General features: G+C 49.2%; 1 protein-coding gene across 2 annotated transcripts in view; it reads right to left on the bottom strand.

Annotated features, from left to right (window-relative positions):
• Positions 1 to 791: 791 nt before the first annotated feature.
• Positions 792 to 21495, bottom strand: part of ABCB29 (ABC2 homolog 12) — a 31457-nt gene continuing 10753 nt past the window's right edge. For both annotated transcript variants that reach the window (XM_087378608.1, XM_087378609.1), the window contains exons 2-10: positions 17503 to 17589; positions 9799 to 9906; positions 9413 to 9682; positions 9167 to 9250; positions 8808 to 9024; positions 4871 to 4956; positions 4466 to 4653; positions 1433 to 1562; positions 792 to 1286 (exon numbers count right to left, since the gene is read on the bottom strand). In XM_087378608.1, coding sequence (XP_087234734.1) covers positions 1110 to 1286; positions 1433 to 1562; positions 4466 to 4653; positions 4871 to 4956; positions 8808 to 9024; positions 9167 to 9250; positions 9413 to 9682; positions 9799 to 9906; positions 17503 to 17589 — 1347 coding nt within the window. In that variant the 3' untranslated portion in view covers positions 792 to 1109. The remainder of the gene's footprint in view (positions 1287 to 1432; positions 1563 to 4465; positions 4654 to 4870; positions 4957 to 8807; positions 9025 to 9166; positions 9251 to 9412; positions 9683 to 9798; positions 9907 to 17502; positions 17590 to 21495) is intronic.

Here is a 21495-nt window from a genome sequence, read left to right as displayed (position 1 = left end):
TCCATTGAAAGAATTGCCACTCCCAAAAAGCTACCCATAGTGAGATGCCATTGATTGTAGTATCTATTTATACTATCTTGTCATCAAACCTAAGCAACACAGATACTTTTTTTCATATTATTCTTCCTTATACTCCAAAACATATCCTCACTCCATCTCCTTTGGTATCTAGCTATGGTATCACTTTTTTCTTATACCCTTCAAAAGAAAATTGCTCTCTTCACTAGCTAGAGTCCTTTTATTAGTTGTAGACAAAGGACCACCAAAACCATTATTCAATTTCCCTTAACCTTGTTCTATTGCATTAATCGATGTTAGCTTGAGTCCCTACCAAGCAATGACTTCCCCTCCTTTGACAATACTTCCCAATCCATTCCGTCTACTGGTTCACTTTTGACCATGTTAAAATCTCCCGTTTGGGTTGGGCATCTATGGTTCCTTGATACAAGGCACAACTCTAATGCAATAAACCATCTGAAAATGGATCATTGTGATATTTCCCATGAATGATTGTACAAGCTCTTTTTCAAGGGTTCAAAGAAATTACAACCTGAGTTATTGCACAATTGTAGCATACAGGTCCCAAAAAGTGTCTCACATGCATAATGTGCCATGTATGGACAAATGCGAAAGATGGAATATAAAAAACTGATGAGATTTAAATACTGAAGTCCCCTTTTGCTAACACAATATAAAACACCCTATAAATTATGAAGTGATATGTTCTTTACATTAAAGAGATGCTACATCTTTCATTTAGATACTTAAAGCGTTCACATTAGATGGCAATTCTACACCTTGTGCCATGCAGTTTGAAAATATCTAAGCATTGCAAATATTAACTACTTACTCTTAGTTACTTATTTCCAGAAGACAACAATGCATTGTGTGCTCTTTGCCCTTTGATAGTCTACGTCGTATAGCCATGCCTATCTTGTCTTCATTACTTTTTCAACTGTCAGTGTACAAGCAAGCCGTGTTAATGGCTGCTGGTTAAATCTCAACTGTCACACTTGCTGCCTATGTTCATGAGTGTCTACAATAGCCTGTCTAGACAAGTCAAGGTTATTGCCAAAACTTTTCACAAGCATTCCAGCCTCCAAGTCTACTTATCCAGGAATAGCTTCAGGTCTTAAAACTTCCTTCTTGCCATAAAGTGAGGCATAACGACCTCCTTGTGCAAGCAGTGATAAATGTGTCCCTTCCTCCACCACTCTCCCCTCATCCAAAAGATAGATTCTGTCAGCCTTTTGTACAGTTTCAAGGCGATGTGCTATGACAAAAACCTGTAATTTTACATAAAGGTTAGAGGAATCCCCCAGAAACCTTCCAACTTAAGGTCATTACACACATTAGAGTCTCAATGTAGATCCCATATCAAAGTAATACTTCTAAGTGAAACAATAGTGATTCCAGAAAGGTCTGTGCTTACCGTCCGACCCAGCATAAGCCAGTCTAAAGCCTCCCTCACAAGCTTTTCTGAGGTGTTGTCCAACGCCGATGTAGCCTCATCTAGTATCAACACTGATGATTGCTTGTAAATTGCTCTAGCTATCGCCAACCTGTGAAAATTTCTACTGTCATTATCCTGGGGAAACATTTTTAGTACTGTCTTCAAAACATTAAATGTGTTACACCTCACCAGTGAAAATTTCTACTATTTCTAGCTTCAGACCAACACCAAAGACTCATTCAAAATGCACTGTGCCCATGGATGTAGACATAACAGTTTGCATGCAAACCCCAATGCTATTTTCTTTCATAAAGATGATTTAGGCTTCCTTTTGTAAAGCAGCTTCGTCATTGATATCATTAATAACAGAACATCACTGAGAGCCATTCAAAATGAACTCGACCCACTCTTAGAGAGTGGTCCCAACTAACTGTATTACAACCATGTAATGGCAGTCAAGGACCTGAATGCACCACCAGACTAACAAAACATGGTGATCATAGAGTAAGAGTGCTATTTATCGTTCATCTGGATACAAATGGGTAGGACAATCACAGCACATTCAGTCAGTCCAACTGACAGCCCGTCTCCAACACCAAAGGAAAGCATTCGTTTGATTTATGTACCTAAACATTGTATGAGAGTACAGAGCACGCGAACACAGAGAAAGATTGGACTTGAATCCACAAGTGCGTCGATGCATAAGAGACTAAGTGTAGACTCCACCTCCCATGTGCTACAAAGAAGACCAGCACAGACAGAATTAGCTGCTGCAAGACAACAATTTTTCTAGCCTGTGGATAATTGAGACACCTGGAGGAATGTGTACTTATATCTATCTAGGCTGGAGCATGCATCCCCAATCATCTGTGTGGGTCAGACAATGATTGCTGGTGGTCCTATTGTATTTCATAGGCAACCAGTATTTAATAGGCCAACCTGGCTTCTTAAATTAATGGGCCAATATGTTTTTCCTGCTGGACAGCGATTCATGCTGCTCAACTACACTCTGTATGTGGTCGGTTGACCTCCAGCCGACTAAATAGATCTGCTCCTTGTTTAAGGCAGTTTTCCAAACTGGGCCAATACATTAACTGTCCAGGACTGGTCTTGAGCTGTTCTAGCTGTTACTAGGCGTGGATGATAAGAAACCTACAGCATATGGTAACAAGCGCAACACCCATGAGGGTTACGTCTTTGTATTGCAGAAAGTGTTCCTAGGCTTGCTCTCTGAATTCGCCGGGCAATTCCTCAATGGCAGTTTGCTGAAAATGACAGCCCCTTTGGTTGGAAGTATGCAATGACATCCAGTTGATATTCTCAAGATTATTAGGAAGCAGGAGGGCAGCAAGAGGAGCCCTTTATGATTCCTAATTGCACAGCCAGCAAGTGATGACAAAAGGGAGAAGACACCTGAGCAAACAGCCCCTCGCGAAGATGTATCTGAGATGTAAGTAAAGCAAGCTGTTTTTTATGGGCAGCCAGAGAAACAGAGAAAGGCACAGTGTCCAGATGGTACTTCAAGACATTCGAAACTACGCCTTGAAATAGCTCAAAGAGAATAACCAGATTAGTAAAAAAGGGGATTGTGTAGATAATGCCCACATGTGCAGGATCTTGCGTAACAGAGCCTGAAGGATGAATACCATGCTAGCAAGATAATGCCTCCACCTGTCAAGATAATACATGACAGCTTGTAGACCAATGTTTTGCTTTGCTGCTGTGCCACCTTCTTTCCTGCCCGTCATTCCTTTTTCCTTCCCATCTTTGCTGATTTTTCGGCTCTGGGAGGGTCGCTTGTGACGGGAGATCTAGTTACAGGAGATCTAGCGGGTGTGGTTCTGCCATCGCAGATTGGGTACTTTGAGGAAAACGTTTGGGAGATGATTTCCAGCATCACAGCATGGAATATCGGGGTGGTTTGGTGCTGTCTTGTGGTGTGGCACTAGCAAAGTCGACCTGCACCTACCTCGTCAGTATTTGCCTCTATCCCCTCCTGCCGCGTGGCGTCTTGTAGGCTCTCAATTACTGCTGGGGGACTCAGGTCCTGCAATGCCCCAATGGGGCCTTTATATAGGAAGGGATGAATGCCTCCCCCCTTCCTGTTTTGGCCAACTGAGGAGGATAGACTGACCCACTTCCAGAAGGGAAACCTCACCACCTGGCAGTCAACGTAACAATAATGACATTTATCAATATGCACTAATTAATTATTGGGATCATCATAAATGATTGATGCATGCATTCCATGATCCCTAGAAGACTCCCCCGTAGCACGACTGCTAGCTGACCCTTTCCAGGGCCCTGGCTGAACTCGCAAAGTGGTTGACCAGTATGTGGACTCGCCCACCTGCTCCAGGCATATGAAATCAGCCTTACGATCTGCCCCACATGGAAATCCTTTCATTTGTTGCCCATGTGGCAGTCCATTTATCCCATATCCTCATGCAGCTACACCAGGATAGAAGAAGGAAAACACGTCAATGATGAGGACAAGGAGAGCGAACATACCCTTGTTCCACAAAAGGGGGCAAAAAACAAACATCATTTGCATGCAACTACATTGGGCTTTGGTGACGTGTCTCCTAGAGGAAAACTAAAAACATCACTAAGAGACTAAAGTGTATTTAAAAGCAATTGCCACAAATGTAAAATCAGCTGAAACATTTCCAGCCTCATATGACCCATCATTTAAAAACGTGCTGTCTCATTACAAAATATAAGTACTTTAAAGAAGTTCATCATCTGCCTTGTAAGAAGTCTCACATCGTGAAACACCTATGGGTTTACTGTATCAAGAGTACAGTTTTGCACACGAGATCAGCAGTTTTTCATTTCTCTACATGGCTTGAAGTTTCCTTTCTCTGCGTAATTTGAAGCCACACATTACAGTCCTAAAACCTCTTGTACCCCCCCCTTCCCTTTTGTCGTAGTAGGTGTCCCTTCATTATTGATCCCCGACAACTTTAGCATGTGACACAATAAAATGCAGAGGAAGAGAACAAATAGCACCTCTGCCTTTGTCCACCACTTAAGCATGAAGCACGATCATTCAGTTCTGTGTTGTATCCGCTCGGAAGCTTGATGATGAAATCATGGGCATTTGCAAGTGTAGCAGCTTGCTTCACCTTTTCCATATCCTGAACACCTTGCAGCTCTCCATATGCAATGTTTTCAGCCACAGTCCCTGAAAAGAGCGTCTGGGAACCACAACCTCATGCATGTGAGAAGAAGAAACACAAATTGACATCAACTCAAATAGGTCCCCAGAACAATCACAAAAAAGGTCCCTTGCTTTAAAGTGAGACACGTATACAAAATGGGTATAGGAATGAATAGAGCCCGAATGAATATGAAAGCATATGCAGCAGCAAAAAAGTTTACACCGTTTCTTTCATCTCAAGTAGAAATACCAACAATTTCTTGGGGGACTATGGTCACATGCTGCCGCAGTGTCTCCAAATTCATATCCCTTATGTCATGCCCATCCATTAATATGCAACCTGTTATTGCACATCATTTCACTCTGTAATTATTTTCTCCAGGCCTAACCATAGCAACAAAATTCAGCATTTAAGAAATGCATACGATACATTCAGCCTGCAAAAACAGAGCTTGCTTGAAAAGAATTTTGTTTCAATCCTATTTTTAGTAGCGAAGCTGATGGCTCACACTGTTTATCTCATTCCAATAAATACAACCAAAACAGCTTTTAACCTCAAACTACTCACCCACAAGGTTAGAAGCCATCAACTCCTGCATTCATAGCACAAACTAGCTGAAGTGACATCCAACACCAGTGCCATCAGAGAAGCATCATGCTGCAAACCAATATATGCTCTCACAGACATACACGCATCCATACAGACCTAAGTAGGATGCTTTATACTACATTTCCGTCCAGATGTGAAGAGCAGATTCTGTTATCATAAAGGCTAGCACCTAAAGAGAAACCTAATCAATACTTAGCTCACATTTTCTCCAAACTGCCAACTACTGAAGGGGAAAAAAAATATTTCCTTTTAATAGGCCCAAAATAACACGTCTCATCAAAAGATCTTATAGAAGAAATTACGAAACGGCAGGCCATACCTTTGAACAAAGCTTCCTAGGTGGAAACTGCATGTTTACTTTCTAACCTTATCATGATAGTTGCCCATAGGTTCAAAATGCATACACATTCATGATCGGTTCCATTGGTAGGTGTAGCCCATAGGGTGAAAACTGCATGTTCATTCTCTAACCTTATCATGAGAGTAGCCCACAGGTTCAAAAACCATACACATCATGACAGGTTCAAAACACCATACACATCATGATCGGTTCCCATTGACAGGTGTAGACGATAGTACACATATGGCTCTCAAATATTTGGACACATCCACAAGTCCACACCTGAACATGCACATATACTAGCCTTTTAACACTGATTTTGCAGGACTCAAAGGGGGACTGGGTGGAGTCAAAAGAGATCCATAAGGGATGACAATACTCAGCTCCTCTAGCTTGACATACGGCCAGCCCACATGCTCAACTGTAAAACACTCAACCATAAATGATCGAGGAGCTCCCCAGGGTTTTGGCATGGCAACACCCTTGGTCAAAGGAGAGGCGGCAGGAGCCGTTAGTGCAGGAGAAATTCATTGGATACATGTCCAAGCTAGGAAAAAGAAACGGAGATACATGGAAGTCCCTTGAATTACAAAAGAATGGCTAAGAAGGAGAACAAGGTTCCAATTTAAGGGGAGGGATGGAAAGGTGACAAGACCAAGAAAATGGAAGAGCAGCCTGAATCGCCATGTTGCATGGCCTACTCAAGGTCAAGCCCACTCTAGATTATATGATGGCAAAACAATAATTTTGCTTACTAAAGAGGAGAACTCAGATACAAGTTTGGATATCCAAGCAAAATTCCAACACTTAAAAAGTATTGTCAAGTTCATAAAAATTAGATGGCAGGATGTTGAAATTTTGACACTCACCATTCTAAGACGAAGCAATGGGTCTTTTTTTTTTGAAACACTTTAGAGAAGCACCTCAAGGTCTTAATCCAAACTCAAACTCTAATGAAGACATAGCAAAAATGCTACAAAACTTTGTCTGGCTACTAGAATAAATATGGTTGGCAGCCAAATAGAATTACTAATGATGTCAAAAAAGTGAGGCGCTGAAAAGAAACAAGCTGGCTGCACACCCAGGGCTTGTGTGGTGACTGGGGAATTAACCTCAAGGAGAAATGCATCCCTCCCATAGACGGCAACCCCCTGCATGTGATCACCTTCCAGGGCTAGACTCACCTTCATGTGGGGGTCAGCCAAACAATGCACCCCACCACTGCTCTGCTGCACCCTGCTGCTGCTGTAGTCTCCACCTTCTCTAGTGCCTTGTGCAATTCTGAGAGCTGGATCTGCTGGCTGTATGATGCTGCCTTACTCTGCCTCTCTAATGCCTTTGTACACTTCTGGAGGCCAGATCTGCGGCCTGCAGCCGCCTGGATTGAATACAGTAATCCACCCAAATGGGGGTTTCGAGAGCTCAAATGCCTCACAGACTGGCCGACCCAGTTAGGGTCTGGCTGACTGGTCTGTAAAACTCGTTGACCCGGTCTGTAGATTGGCGGACCAGGGCAGGCTGTGGGGGCCTATAAAACCCCCTCCATCCTGCTCCATTTCTGCCCATAAACAGGGCCTTCTGCCTGCATCTGTGCAGGCCTGTCTGTCGCTCCAAATGGGCCATATACCAGACTGTAATCCTACCCCTTGACAATGCCCATGTGTGGATCAAGGGATGGCCAGCGCATGGCTGTCCACTGTGGGACAGATCTGCCCTAAAGGGGGGACCTTTATTTAATACCAGGACAACGGTGTGCTACCCATGTGGCAGCCTAGTGCTGCCCACATGGCAGCCTCTTTATCCCTCTCCCTTGCCTGTGTTGGAATGGATGGATCAATAGCCCACTTGTAAGCCCCCAAATGAGGATCAATGGATGGATCAATTGCCTGCTTGTAAGCCCCCAAATGAGGAGAGCATATGGAAAGTGAGACTTGTAGAGAAATAGAGGGCTGCTTCTTTGAGGGTAAACACCAACACAATGCTGTCTCACAGATTCTATGGTCCCTTTGAGTAATGGCAAAGGTAGGAACACTTGCCCATAGGCTAGAACTGCCTCCCACTCTGCATGTGTCTTTCTTAAAGAAGTATGTTTGGACCTGAGGTGCTGTTACAAGTGAGCTAAACACCAACACAAATTGCACGCTTGTAAGCCCCCAAATGAGGAGAGCATATGGAGAGTGAGGCTTGTAGAGAATAGGGGGCTGCTTAAACACCAACACAATGCTGTCCCACAGATTCTATGGTCCCTTCGAGTAATGGCAAAGGTAGGAACACTTGCCCATAGGCTAGAACTGCCTCCCACTTCAAGGATCCACAACATTCTGCATGTCTTTCTTAAATAAGTATGTTTGGACCTGAGGTGCTGTTACAAGTGAGCTAAACATACAACATAGCTCACATACCTGAGAAAATACGGGGCTATAGGGATGAAGAGAAGACAGTATGTCGAGTACTACATTAAATGGATGGGACTTCCAGATGAAGAGGCTACTTGGCATCCAGTCTCAATTCGGACTGATTTGTGAAAGGACTTGCTATTTTCTGTAAGGGATAGTAGTGACATGGGCTTCCAATGGCCCTTCTCGACAGCACTATTTACTCAGTACTTATACTCCAACAAATGCAGACCCGTTAAAAGGGTTCGGATCTAGGGATAATCCTAGGGAAAAGGCAAGGGGTGCATCGGAGGTTCCAAAGAGTATGAAAATACTAAGGCCCAAAGGGAACACATGGCACCCATATGGATCCCAAGTGCAAAACACTGGGTTAAGGGGTGGCTCCACAAAAATCTAATCTGCAAGAGGTTCGAAAACAGAGGTAAAAGAACAAGTAGGCAAGAGCTCTCGGGCAGTTGACTGAATGAGAGAAAAAACCCTCTTTTTTGGTTGACATTTACAAAATATCCATTTTGATGCTGTAAGAGTTGCCCCTTTGTAGCCTACCTTTTGAAATATTTCTGAGACAATGTTTAAAACTATAGTCATCGACACATGGGATAACAGTTCCTATGCAAACTTATGCTCTTTCAGTTACTAGACACACATGTAAATACCATAGTGAATTCTTGCAGGATTCTTACATATCCAATAAAAAACCACAGATTACAGTGCAAGATATAACCTCTTAGGCAGGGACCAAAAGTATTCCACTAAGCTAACAACAATGTATGTACCATACGACTTAACAGCATCCTAAGCCTTGATCCAGATGCATCTTGTAAATAAACGCATAAGTGATGTACCTTCAATAGGATCATAGAGACGGAGTATCAATTTTGCTAGAGTTGTCTTCCCTCCTCCGGATGGACCCACTAATGCAACTGTCTCACCGACACGAGCATGCAATGTCACATTCGTCAACACATTTGGCAACGTGTCATTATATCGAAACGTGACACCACAATACTTGACATCACCACGAACAACTGGCAAAGACAAGGCTCCATCCTTCTGGACCACCTGAAATAAAACAACAAGATATGATGCCCAATTTGTGCGCATTTAGAAGGACAAAACAGGATTACTACACCACAAGCCGAAATTATGGTTAAACAAAATTGAACATGAATAATTTGTATTAAAAAGACAAACTTTGGCATACTTTTCGACAGGAAGATGTAAGCTCAAAAAGACGCTCAATAGCCGGCTCACCCTGTTTCAGCTCATTGTAAGATTTGCCCACATCCTGTCACAGGGGGGGGGGAAATGAACATGTTAACCAACCATAAGGACATTTGTGCCAATCCTCTGTGCATTCATACTTTGTGGTTCCAACTTATTTCCTAGTATTAAACAATAAATACTCTGTGCACACAACTTGACTGTTTTGCCAAAAAGATCTAAAAACCTGAATAGGTTCAATAAGAAGGACAAGAGATGTCACAAAAGATATCATGCTAGCTCCATCAAAGGATCCACGAGAGATTGCCCAAGTTGCAACGCCAAACAACAGGACTGCAGTGATTGCATAAACTGCTGTAATTGCCGCTGGGACGAATGCTTTCATTCTTTTCTTCTTCATTCGTGCTTCGCTATCTGCCAGAGCTAGCCTCTCAAATCTCCACTTCTCAAACTCCTCTGCTGCATATGCCTTTACAATCAACATTGATGGCAAAATCTGCAGACAATAGCATTTAAAATCACTTCTTCGTGCACATGTGACCAGGTCCAGACTCAAACATGAGTCCATAGTCAAGCTTTCATTAACTCCTTAGGGCGAAAATTTGAACCTACCTCATTCAAATAGGAAGACAGACCAGCAATGCTGTTCTGCCCTTCTCTTGAAAGTGCCCTGAGTCTTTCACCTAATACAGCTACAACTACTGACATAGATGGCACCACCTGCATATTTAAAATTATCTCTCAACCAATTTATCATGTTATAGTCGAAAGAACATCTGCATAATAGGACAAACACCCTCTGGCTAATCTTAGTAAGAGTTATGGAGCTCCTGCGAGCTTCCCCTCCCCCCCCACCGCTAGCTCTACCTCCCCCCCCCTAGCTCCTCCCCCCTCGCCCCGACCACCCCCACCCCCTGCCCCTCCGCCCTTGCCCCCCCCCCCCTCCCCCTCACCCGCCGCCCACCTCGCTGCCCCCCTCGCCTCCGCTCTCACCCCCCTCGCCTCTCCGCTCCCCTCCACCTCGCCTCTCCGCTCCCCTCCACCTCGCCTCTCCCTCGCCGCCCCCTCGCCTCCGCTCTCACCCCCCCTCGCCTCAGCCGCCCCCTCGCCTCTCCGCTCCCTTCCACCCCGCCCCCCCCTCCCTCGACTCACGCAACCCCCCCCTCGCTTCACCTCACCCCCCCTCTCGCCGCTCAGCCTCACCTTCCCGCCCCCCCTCGCTTCACCCGCCCCCCCTCGCTTCACCCGCCCCCCCGCCTCCATTCCGCTCTTCCCCCGCCCCCTCGCCACACCAACCCCCCCTCCCCCCCCGTCCCTCCCGCCCTTCCGCCCCCCGTCTTCCCCGCACCCTTCACCCCGCCCCCCCGCCCCCTCACTCCGCTTCGCCCCGCCCTTCCGTCCCACTCCCCCACCCCGCCACCTCCCACCCTTCCGCCCCACCCCGCCTCACCCCGCTCCCGCCGCCTCCTCACCTCACCAGCTCTCCGTCCCCACTCCCCCAACCCCCCCGCGTCACCCCCCCCTCCCGGCCTTCCGCTTCGCCCCTCCGTCATCTGCCCTCCATTCTCTCCACCTTCCGCCTCCGCAACCGTCCTCTCCACACCCAGGCTCCACCCTCTCGCTTCGACCCCCCTTTTTTGGGTGGCAGCCTTTTCCTCATCGGAAGCTTGCAGTTAGTCTTGGCGGTATGGTGGCTCCCTGCCCGGATCCGGAGGCCCAGTCGGACCCTCCCTCTCCAGATGCCTACCGCGTTATCCTGACAGAGCAACAATCATCTCGTGTTCAGGAGGTTGCCAATGACTTTGCCCGTACCTCTGTTTACGGCAGAGTCATTGGACACTCTCCCTCCAGATCAGCCATCAGGGACTGGCTCCAGTCCACTCTCATGCTAGAGGATGGCCATATTGAGGAGGTGGCCCTTATGAGAAGGGGCATCTTCTGGCTCAAACTCTCCAATGAGAAAGCTGCGAGCAACCTGATTGCTGGTTCCCCCACATCGGTGGATGGAAAGATTATCATGATAGTTCCGTGGTACCGTGGATTCAGCGCAGCGGATTTTGATGTTCGGTTTCGTATACCTCGCCATCCAGTGACACTAGTTTTTCCAGGTCTTGCTGCTGAGCTGCGGCCGATTGTCAGGGACTTGGGCTCCCACTTTGGCTGGGTTATGCACGACACTTTCGCCGACGCGGTGACTACGGCAAGAGCCCCCCGAGTCCGTGTGGCTGTGGCGGATCCTGCGACTCTCCCTGCAGTGATCGAGATCGTGACAGATGCCGGCAGTGTCACCCAGAGCATGATAGTCACCGGACAGCCAGGTCAGTGCCTGAGGTGCCACGGCTTTGGACACTTGGCGGCTGCTTGTCCACGTTTCGCCAGCTCTTCTCGACCTCCCCCGCCCCCGCCCCCGCCCCCCCCCGGACAGCCACGTCAGGAGGAGCCGAGGCAGCCGGAGTCCGGTCCAGAGTTAGTGGGCGGTTGGACTGAGGTTAGAAGGAAAAGAGGAAAGAACAAGAAGATTTCGGATAAAGGCAAGGAGGCAGAGGTTACCCTTCCTGCAGCAGCACCTCAGAGACCTGACAGGTAGCCGCCCCAGGGACCTGGGAGAGCTTCTTCTTCGACGGTAGCCCGCACTTCGCAGCCTCAGATCCCCCTCTCTCCCGCTCCCTCGCCCCTTTCCACTCAATCCCAGCCCCTTCCCCAGTTTCACCCCCCTTCTCCCGACCCGCAGCTTCAGCCCCCGCCTCTTCTTCCTCAGTCTCCTCCTCCTCCTTCTCAGCCCCAGTTCCAGATGCATCCCCATCCCCCTCCCCCCGTCTCTCTCGACTCTCCTACAGAGTTAGCTGCACCGTCGGCTTCCCAGCCGAGGGCAGCCCCCGCTCCTCCTCTTCCACCTCCTCCGCTAGTCGCCTCCGTGGAGTCTGAGTCGCCTACCCCCCAGCCTCCTCCCCCTCCCCCTCCACTGGCAGGACACCCGGAGTCTACACCACCACTGGAGCAGGCTTCCCTGTCCGCTAGCCCCTCAGTGGCAGACTCTGATGGGTCTCAGCTTCAGGAGAGAGAGCTTCCTCGAGACTTTTACAGATCTGGCCCCTGGGACTACTTGGATGTGGCCGACCTTGGGACCTTCCCGGCTTGTCTCGACATCAGTATCTTCCTGCTCCGCAAAGGGGCGGATGGGAAGATTGCCGCCTTGGCCCCTAGGGATGGCCCTAGCTTCGCTTTCACGTTCCTCAGCGACGGCACCGAGACCTGGACAGACGACTCGGTTTGGGAGGCTCTCAGAGAGCAGACACACGCTCAGGTTTGCTCCTGGATAGGCCCGTCCGGTGGGCAGCTTCTCGAGATCAGTGGTCCGAGGGCGATGTGCGCCTGCGGTGGCGTTGCGCCGCCAAACGCTTCCGACTGATTGTGATTCTCAGGCCTCCCCTGTCATGGCCCCTCCCCCAGGATGTCAGAGCTTGGTCCCCTCAGAAACTCCGAGCCTTCTACGGGATGACTACTTCAGAGATCTCGAGCTGGCTCGAGAAAGCATTTGCTCATGGCACCAAAGGCCTCTCGCCTTTGCTGAAGGTGTTGAAGAACGAGCAGGACGACCCCGCCTCCCCCTCCAAACCTTCTCATAAGCGGCAGCGCCTCCACTCCGATATGTCTGCTTCTTCATCGACTTCGACCGCGAGCAGACAGTTGTTCGCAGCCTCCCATTCCTCTCCATGAGCCTACACCTCGTATCCTGGAATGTGAACGGGTTTCACTCTTCTGGCATCCGTGGTCCCAGGAAGCTCATTTTGCGACAGGAACTTCAGCCAGCAGTGATTGGTCGTTTGGATGTACTTCTGCTCCAGGAGCACAAGCTTTCTGCGGCTCATTCCCGTAGCTGCGGGAAGGTTCTCCCTGGACGTTCCCATACTTATTGGGAGCCCTCGATCGGCGCACAGGGGAGGAGTGGGGGTGTCTGTACCTCCGTGTGCGAGCAGTTAGCCCAAGGAGTTTTCGGTCATGGCACGTTGATCCCAGGCCGGGCCCTTTGGGTAGGCCTGGAATTGGAGGGATCCAAAATAGGAATCCTCAACATTTATGCTCCCACAGACCTCCGATGCAGAGCCACCTTCTGGAGGACACTTACAGGGATTCTTCCAGACATGGATTCCTGGATTGTTGGAGGTGACTTCAACAATCTGGAGACCTTGGAGGACCAGCAGGGCAGAGGTCCGGAGTTTACAGGTATGGCTCAGGCAGAGCAGTCAGCTTGGGACTCTTTCATCTTCGCGACAGGAGGTAGGGACAGTTGGAGAGACCCGTCCTTCCGGCGTTGGCACGGGAGTCTGGACTTCTCATGGGGCTTCCGCAGGGAAGGAGACAGACTCCTGGAGAGGCTGGATAGATTTTATGTCAGTGATTGGGCCATCAGCAGAGGCGGTCAGGCGGGTATAGTTCCAGGGACGACACTTTCCGACCATGCGCCTGTGCTCCTATCATTAGATTCGGCAGCCCAGGCCCTTCCCCCTCGGTCATGCAGGATTCCCGACTCCATTTTCTCAAGGGTGGACGTGCGCAGCAGTATTTGCAGTCTTTGGGACAGAGGCTGGGGCGAGTGCGTGGATCTGGTTGGCTCGGTGGCGCAGGCTTTGCAGGAGTCCAACCAGATCTGCCAGCTCGCAGCCCTTCGACAGGATTGGTGGGGCAGAGAGAGAGCTCTTAGGAGGGACCTCGCCTCCATTCAGCGACTCCAGCAGGCTTCCCCGGGCTCGGAGGAGCTTCGGATCCAGGCCCTTCGAGCCAGAGCCCTTTTGGAGGAGACACTCCAGCGTCGCTCAGAGTTTTCCTATCACGCCTCTCTCTCCTTCTGGGCCCGGAAGGGTGACCGGATGTGCAGGGAGTTCTTCAGGACGCATGGCCAGAGAGCTGCAGGTGATCAGCTTCGGAGTCTCAGGACAGCGGATGGTCACATCGTTACGGATCCGGGGGAGGTCTTGGGGTTGGCCACTGACTTCTACAGGAACCTCTTCCAGCAGGAGCCGCTTGCCCCTCGTACTCGACGTGCCCGTGAGGAGGTGTGGAGGCACATTCCATCCCTGGTCCAGCCTAGCATGCAGGCGACGTTGTTGGCACCGTTCACCATGGATGAGATGTTGGAGGCCTTGATGGCCATCGACGGACAAAAATGCCCAGGTGAGGATGGGCTATCCCGGGCATTCTTCACCTCCTTCTGGGACCAGATCCATCAACCCCTCCTTGCAGCTCTGCAGAGGATTTTCAGCAACGGTCAGATGCCAGAGAGCCTTTCCTCGGGACTGATTTGCCTCATCCCGAAGGGAGGAGATAGACAGGAGATCCGTCAGTGGCGTCCGATCACTCTCCTTACCACTGCCTACAAAATCCTCGCCAAGATGATCAGCGCCAGAGTTCGGCCTCTACTCCCAGACCTCATCCATGACACTCAGACAGGCTTTGTCCAGGATCGCAGTATCCTGGATAATGTCTTCACCTTTTCAGAGGCGGCGGAGTGGGCTCAGCACAGCGGATCACACCTTGCCATTCTACTTCTCGACTTTGAGGCGGCCTACGATCGAGTGGACTGGTCCTTTTTGGAGAAGACTCTGGAGCGGCTAGGTTTCCCAGCAGGTTGGATTCAGGGTATCTCAGCTTTGTACAGGACAGCTTCTAGCAGGGTCATCATTGGAGGCCAGATGGTTGAGCGCTTTAGCTTGGAGAGATCAGGGCGTCAGGGCTGCCCCCTTGCTCCTTACCTGTTTCTCTTCTTCGCCGAGGCTATGACTTACTACCTTCGGGCGAGGTCCACAGGGATCAGGGGTGTTCGCCTTCCACTCCGAGAGGACACAGAGCTTTTGGACTCGGAGTACGCAGATGATACAGCCCTGTATGTCCAGGACGATGAGAGGATGCTAGAGAGGGTGCGGATTGGCCCTGGAGGTCTTCTGCTCGGCCGCTGGTGCGAAAATCAACTGGAACAAATCAGTTGGTTTTCTCACAGACCCCGGGGCGTGTTCTCAGTGGGGGAGGTTTTTGGGTTTCAGATGGATTCCATGGGGACAGACAGCTAGATACCTTGGTTTTCAGGTTGGCCTAGACATCACGCCAGCTCAGCAGTTTCTCCCGGTGCTAGACTCCATCCGACGGAAGCTGGCTTTCTGGAGCACTGCTAAGCTTTCCCTTGCAGGTCGTGCCCTGGTAGTTAACCAGGTCCTCCTAGCCACGGCTTGGTATGTGGCTTCCTGCTGGTGTTTCTCGAGATCCAGCGTGGCACAGCTCAGGAGGCTAGTTCGGAACTTCCTTTGGTCCGGGGAGAATGGTCTCAGAGATACCAGAGCCAGGGTTGCTTGGCAGACAGTCATTCTTCCGCAGGCTGAGGGTGGCCTGGGGGTCATCGATCCAGAGCTTCAGAGTCAGGCCTTGTTAGGCAAGCTTGTCATCCGCGGTTTGACCCCGGGGAGGCAGACATGGAAGATGTTACTTCAGCAGGGAGTCGGTTCTTGTGTCCCGCGCCGAGGTGGAGAGTGGCTACCGTCCCTCAGGTGGATCTTCACTTCCGCCCTGCTCACTCAGCCCCGTTCCCCACTCGTTCGTAGCCTCCTCATGGTTTGGAGGCGGCTCCGCCTCAGTCTCATTCAGTCCCCTCCTAGCTGTCAGGAGGAGATCGATCGCCAGCCGCTTATCTGGAACGGTCAGGTCAGAGATGCCGAGGGCCTTCAATTGGGGGAGAGATCACATATCAGGTGGGATGGCTGGATGAGGGGGCCAACCCGGTCCCTTCGAGTTTGGAGGGATACGTACAGACATCTGGAGACGGCTGATCTTACAGACGCAGCTGGAGGTGCACGTGGAGCCCAGGCGAGACGCACGGAGATCGACGGCGCGATCCCAGCTGATTGGTTGGTTCCACCTGAGCCTCAGATCCTCATGCCTGGTGACGCCCGCTAGCTGGGACAGTTCACCCCCCAAGGCATCCCACTGGTGATCGCAGGACGTATGGATGAATCCTCTATCTCCTTCTTCGCGGTTTTTGGGGATGGACGACTCAGGAGAGAGGATGCGCTCATCGACCCCCTACTCCCATGGCAGAGGGTTCGGGTCGTAGGCCTTTTGGGGAAGGTCTAGCGTACCGATCCTAGCATCGAGCAGGACCAGATGCAGCTTTGGCGTCTCTGGCTCTGGGAGGGCGGGCCTTGTCAGAGCTTGATTGGGGCCCAGGAGAGTGGTGGTGGCCAAAGATTGTGACAGGACAGGGGCCGACTTCCTTCTTCGCCTATAGCACGACTCTGGGCAGGCGAGTGCTTGGGAGGATGTAGAGCCGCCCCCCCACCCAGCGACCCAGCTGGTATGCACAGGGTATTTCCAGGTTCTTTTTGCAGGCATTCTGGAAGGCCTTGTGGGAGAGCTGGCGGCCGCGGAAGATCTCATACTTCCTGTGGCTTCTTGCCCACAAAGGTCTTCCAGTGGGGAGCTGGTTGCGGCAGATAGGCCAGGACGGATGCTTCCAGATTTGCCATGCGGATGAGGAGTCACCAAAACACTGCCTGTGGAGCTGCACTCGCGTCCAGGAAGTGTGGAGGTGGACTTTCGGGATTCTTACTCGCGCAGCACCAGAGCTAGGATTGATCACTTGGGGCGCGTTCTGTTGGTGCAGCACCGCACCTGGTCTTCATCACTTATTCGAGGCATGCCAGCAGGACCCCACTTTCCTTATCACACAGGGGACGTGGGGGCCGCTCGAGGGTATCCCGCAGCACCTAGCAGAGGCTGATACAGGAGTTCGGGAGAGGCAGCCAGTCTGGGAGATTATTGGCAGCATTGCAGGGTGGCACATCTGGACCTCGCGCTGCGCGCAGATCCTCAGAGGCACCTCCTTATCGACTGCCCAGATCATGACGGAGATTTGGAGCGAGATTATTCATACCCTCAGAGGCCAGTGGGACCAGATTCAGGGAGACTCCCGGGCCGGTCAGGAGAAGCGGAGACGCTTCCTCCGGGCTTGGGACACACAGGGCCTCTTCTTCGAGCAGATTTCGCAGGGCCTTCGGTGGCACTACTCACCACCCCGATGGCTGTTCATTCACACTCGTCTTATCCCTCCGTGAGAGTATGATTTATTCTGTTACCTTTTAGGGCTGTGTCCGATTTGTGAACGCAGCCCGTCAGCTACAAGCTGACCTTTTGTATCTTGTTCTCGAAGTAATATAATTAGCACTGTTTTTTCGGCAAAAAAGAACATCTGCATAAGAATAAAACAAAAACAATGAGAGTGCTCAAAATTATTAGGTGCACTGCTTACTTTTTGACAATTTACAGCCTCACCAATATTGTTGCGATGGAAAGAAGGGGACTCAATAAGATCATGCGAATACTCATCGCTACCAGTTGCAATGCACTTGGTATGAATGTCTGCAAAAAACGTTACAAAACAAATGCATGTATCAGACCACCACATCGTGTCAATGGTAAAAGGTGGGTTCATTTTAAGTAACAAGATTAGTGTAACAGCAAGCTCAGACAGGATCATCAATTAAGTATGCAAAGGTTGCAGATCAACAAATATTCAAGGTATTTTTCTCCTTTATTTGTTCCCCTTTATTTATCTTTTTAGAATACAAAAGCTTTTGAATACATAATCTAACAGATTTGGACTAAAAAAGTTAACAAGCCAAGAAAGTGAACAAACAGTCCCCAAAAAAAAAAAAGCAGATATGATATCACAATAGATCTTCCCAACACCCAAAGCATGCTTCCTTTGAATTTTCCAAAGTTATCAAGTTATTGGAATGAACCTAACAGTAACCATAAAGAAAAGAACGTTGCACATCCGTGTGAAGAATTACAATTATATGCCTTGCATCATCGTTCAAGAATAGCCTTGCATGCTGCTATGTGTGCAACAGACAGCACTAGGGCGGACACATGGGCAGCAAAGCAGCAAAGAAGAAAGCTGGGAGAGAAAGAGACACTGCAGAAAATGGCAGCAAGATCCAGGAGAAGAGAGGCTGGCAAATCTTCTGCATAGACAGAGGATTTGGTCTGTGAGTAAGGTGTCATGAGAAGGAAAATGGCCATTTTGTGATTACACATTAGAACATTATTCCAATGATGCACCAATTTGATGGTGCAACATATGCCTGTATTTATGATGGACACCGACCGATATTGTTATGGCAGGGATCATTTGAGTAAATAAGGCCTGTGAGCCGGAGCCACTACATCCAAATTTGGACATGTAACACTTATTTTATTAATAAAGCTGTGGACCCACGTGCCTAGGGCCTAGGGGCACTAGGAAAGGGAAGGGTGCATTAGAGTGCATTGAATGGTGGGTGCATGGGTCATAGGATAGGGGCAGGTCTAAATGGGAAGATGGAACTTGAGTGATTTCAAGGGACATTGATGAAGGGGTATCCCCCTTCATTGAGAATCTCACGTGGCATTCTCTATTCACCTTGCATTCATCCGCCATCTCTCTCCCACCTTGCATATAGGTCAATGAGACCGCTCTTCCCCCCATTGGAGGGCCCAACTGATGTTCCACCCTTTACAGCTAGGGTGGTCTAGATGGCACAACTGACGTTACAGCTATGGAGTGGTCTAGATGGCACAACTGATGTTACAACTAGGGTGGCTTGGGAGACCTTGATTCTTCCTACAAAAGAAGGGGGTTTGAATATCATCGACCCAAATCTACAGTGTAGAGCCTTACTCTGCAAGGTCGTTGTGAGAGGACTTATGCCAGGGCAAGAGCCTTAGAAGGATTCTTTTATCAGATGCATATAGTCTCGCACGCCCACTTTAGGAGATGATTGGATACACAGTACCAGATGGGTTTTCACCACAGTCCACCTCAGATCTCCTTCTTCCCCTCTTATGGTTGCTATCCTGAAAGCATGGGCCAGCTTCAGGAGTACTCTTCGCAGGATTCCCCCGTCCACCCGTGAAGAGATTGAAAGGCAGCCTAGCATTCCAGCATGGCACATTTGGAGAGCCAGATGCACTGAGGCTATGTAGGGTTCTCAGGTTCACCCCTCTCAGACCTGGGCCAGTACTTGGACAGATACGGTACACACTTTCATGGCCATATGGGCGACCATCGAGCAGCCTCCTCCAGGAGAGTTACTTTTCTCAGGGATTGGAGAGACTCTCCCTTCTTTGCTGAGACCTCTACAGGGTTGAGTTGGCATTTCTAGCCTCAGCCTTGGTTTCTTTCTACCTCATTCTTCTGAGGTTTCGTACGGGCCTCTTGTGCTGAGTGATACAATCCCTAGAGTGGCACCAACAAGAGCATACAAACCATGCTGTGGCTAAAAAAACCTGGCTAACCACCACCACTCTGGATGCCAAGTCAAGTTTGGCTGAGCTCCAGAAAAGGAGCTTTCTTCTTATGCTCTCTAACAGCAGAGCAAACTGTTGTGAAGGAGAGATGCCCACCCCAACCTGGCAGCCCAAATATCTGACGGAGACACCCCCTGTACCCAAGTGAAACCAATATCAGTATCCCAATCCGAGGTGTCATCATCACAAATCCAAAAACCATTGGATTTATGCCAATTAATGTGTGCACCTCCAGCCGTGCAAAATAAATCCAAGGCTGTCCGGACGGAAGTGAGTGTCCTGAGAGAGGCATCCAAAAAAACAGCCGTGTCATCTGCCAACTCACTATCCAGGAGCTCTTCTTTCCGGCGGAGAGAAAGCCTCAGCCCATAAATATCAGCTTAAGATCTAAGGTAGATACTCATAGCTTCCGCCACAAACAGAAAAAGAAAAGGGACAAGAGGACATCCCTGGCGGACTGATCTAGTGATCTGAAACCTGTCCCCTCTTACCCCCCAATAAGCACCTGGCTATGGGCTGATCTGTAAAGAGAGGATACTCCTCTAATCCATGCATCTGAAAAACCAAAGTGAGATAGAATACCCTCTAAAAAATCCCAGTCTACTCTGTCGTAAGCTTTCTCAAAGTCCAAGAGTAGAATGGCCAACCTCTGGTCGCTCTGCATGGCCCAATCTGAGGCCTCCCAAAATGAGAAAATATTATCGAAAATACTTCTGCCATGCACAAACCTTGTCTACGTGTCATGAATCAAACCTGGAAGAAAAACCTGTAGCCGTAGACTGATGGCTTTCGCCAGAATCTTGTAAAAAGTGCCCAATAGAGTGATGGGTCTCCATTGTGACAGTAGATTCCTATTACCCCCCTTTGGGATGAGATGAATGAGACCATCTCTAAGTGAGTCAAGCATCTCACCAGAGTCCCACACACCCTACAGAGCTGATGTAATGTGATCACCAATCTGCTCCCAAAAGGTAATAAAAAAAGAAGGGGTAAGTCCATCTGAACCTGGGCACTTGTCCTTGTGAAGGGTAAGTAATGCAGTCATGAATTCTCCATTGGTGAAAGGTGCATCAAGAGAAACATACATATCATCCTTCACCAATATAGGGATACACTGCCAAATATCCTCTCTGGCATCATCTATGGCATATGTGCCCGGATCTGCAGTAAGAAGGGATACAAAAAAATCTGAAGCTACACGAGGATCTGACTGTAACACCCCGTCTGAGTCAACAAGCTGCGAGACACTATCTCTACTATGTCTGGGCCCATAAGTAGAGAAAAAGTGTTTGTTGACCCTGCCACCCATCTGAATCCAAAAGGATTCATGTGCATGAAAGGCATACTCTGCTCTCTGATCCAACAATGTCTGTAAATGAGCCCTTGCTGCAGCAAGGCGCTCCTCAATCCAAGCATCTGTGGGCCTCTTCTGCTCTTCCCTCTGTAGGGACACTAACTACTGGCGTATATCAATCTCACGTCTCCTCGAATCAACGACTATATGATAATAGTCACTAATTTCGGATAAGGCTGCATCTACCTGAGATGGGCGGGCAACTCCACCCTGCATGTGAGAAATCCAAATCTGTAAAATATCCTCCGTGAGGCTCTCCTCTGCATAAAAAGCATCCGAAATCCTGACACTGACAGAGCGTCCTCTCCGATGAGGCTCCAAAATCTACAACACCACTGGAAAATGATCTGAAGTGGAAACCCCAGTAGAAATGCATACAGATCCACCTCTGTAAAGTGCCCAATCGTCTACATAAAATCTGTCAATACGTGCATAGATGGGCATGTGTACTCTCCTGTTCAACCAAGAGTACAGGAAAGACTGTGGCATAACATGAAAGGCATCATCAAACCAAGTGTCCCTACCACTGTACTGAAAGAGAAAGGCATTCCAAGCTGCCCTCTCCAAAGAATGAATTCCACCCAATCTGCCTCCCTTTTTGTCTGATGGCAACTCAACCA

Source organism: Dipteris shenzhenensis, chromosome 8, assembly GCF_047967505.1.
Source record: "Dipteris shenzhenensis isolate YYH24624 ecotype China chromosome 8, Dip_SZ_1.0, whole genome shotgun sequence".
Lineage (NCBI taxonomy): Eukaryota > Viridiplantae > Streptophyta > Polypodiopsida > Gleicheniales > Dipteridaceae > Dipteris > Dipteris shenzhenensis.
Note: the sequence above shows the minus strand (reverse complement) of the source record. Positions and strands in the feature narration are given on the sequence as shown.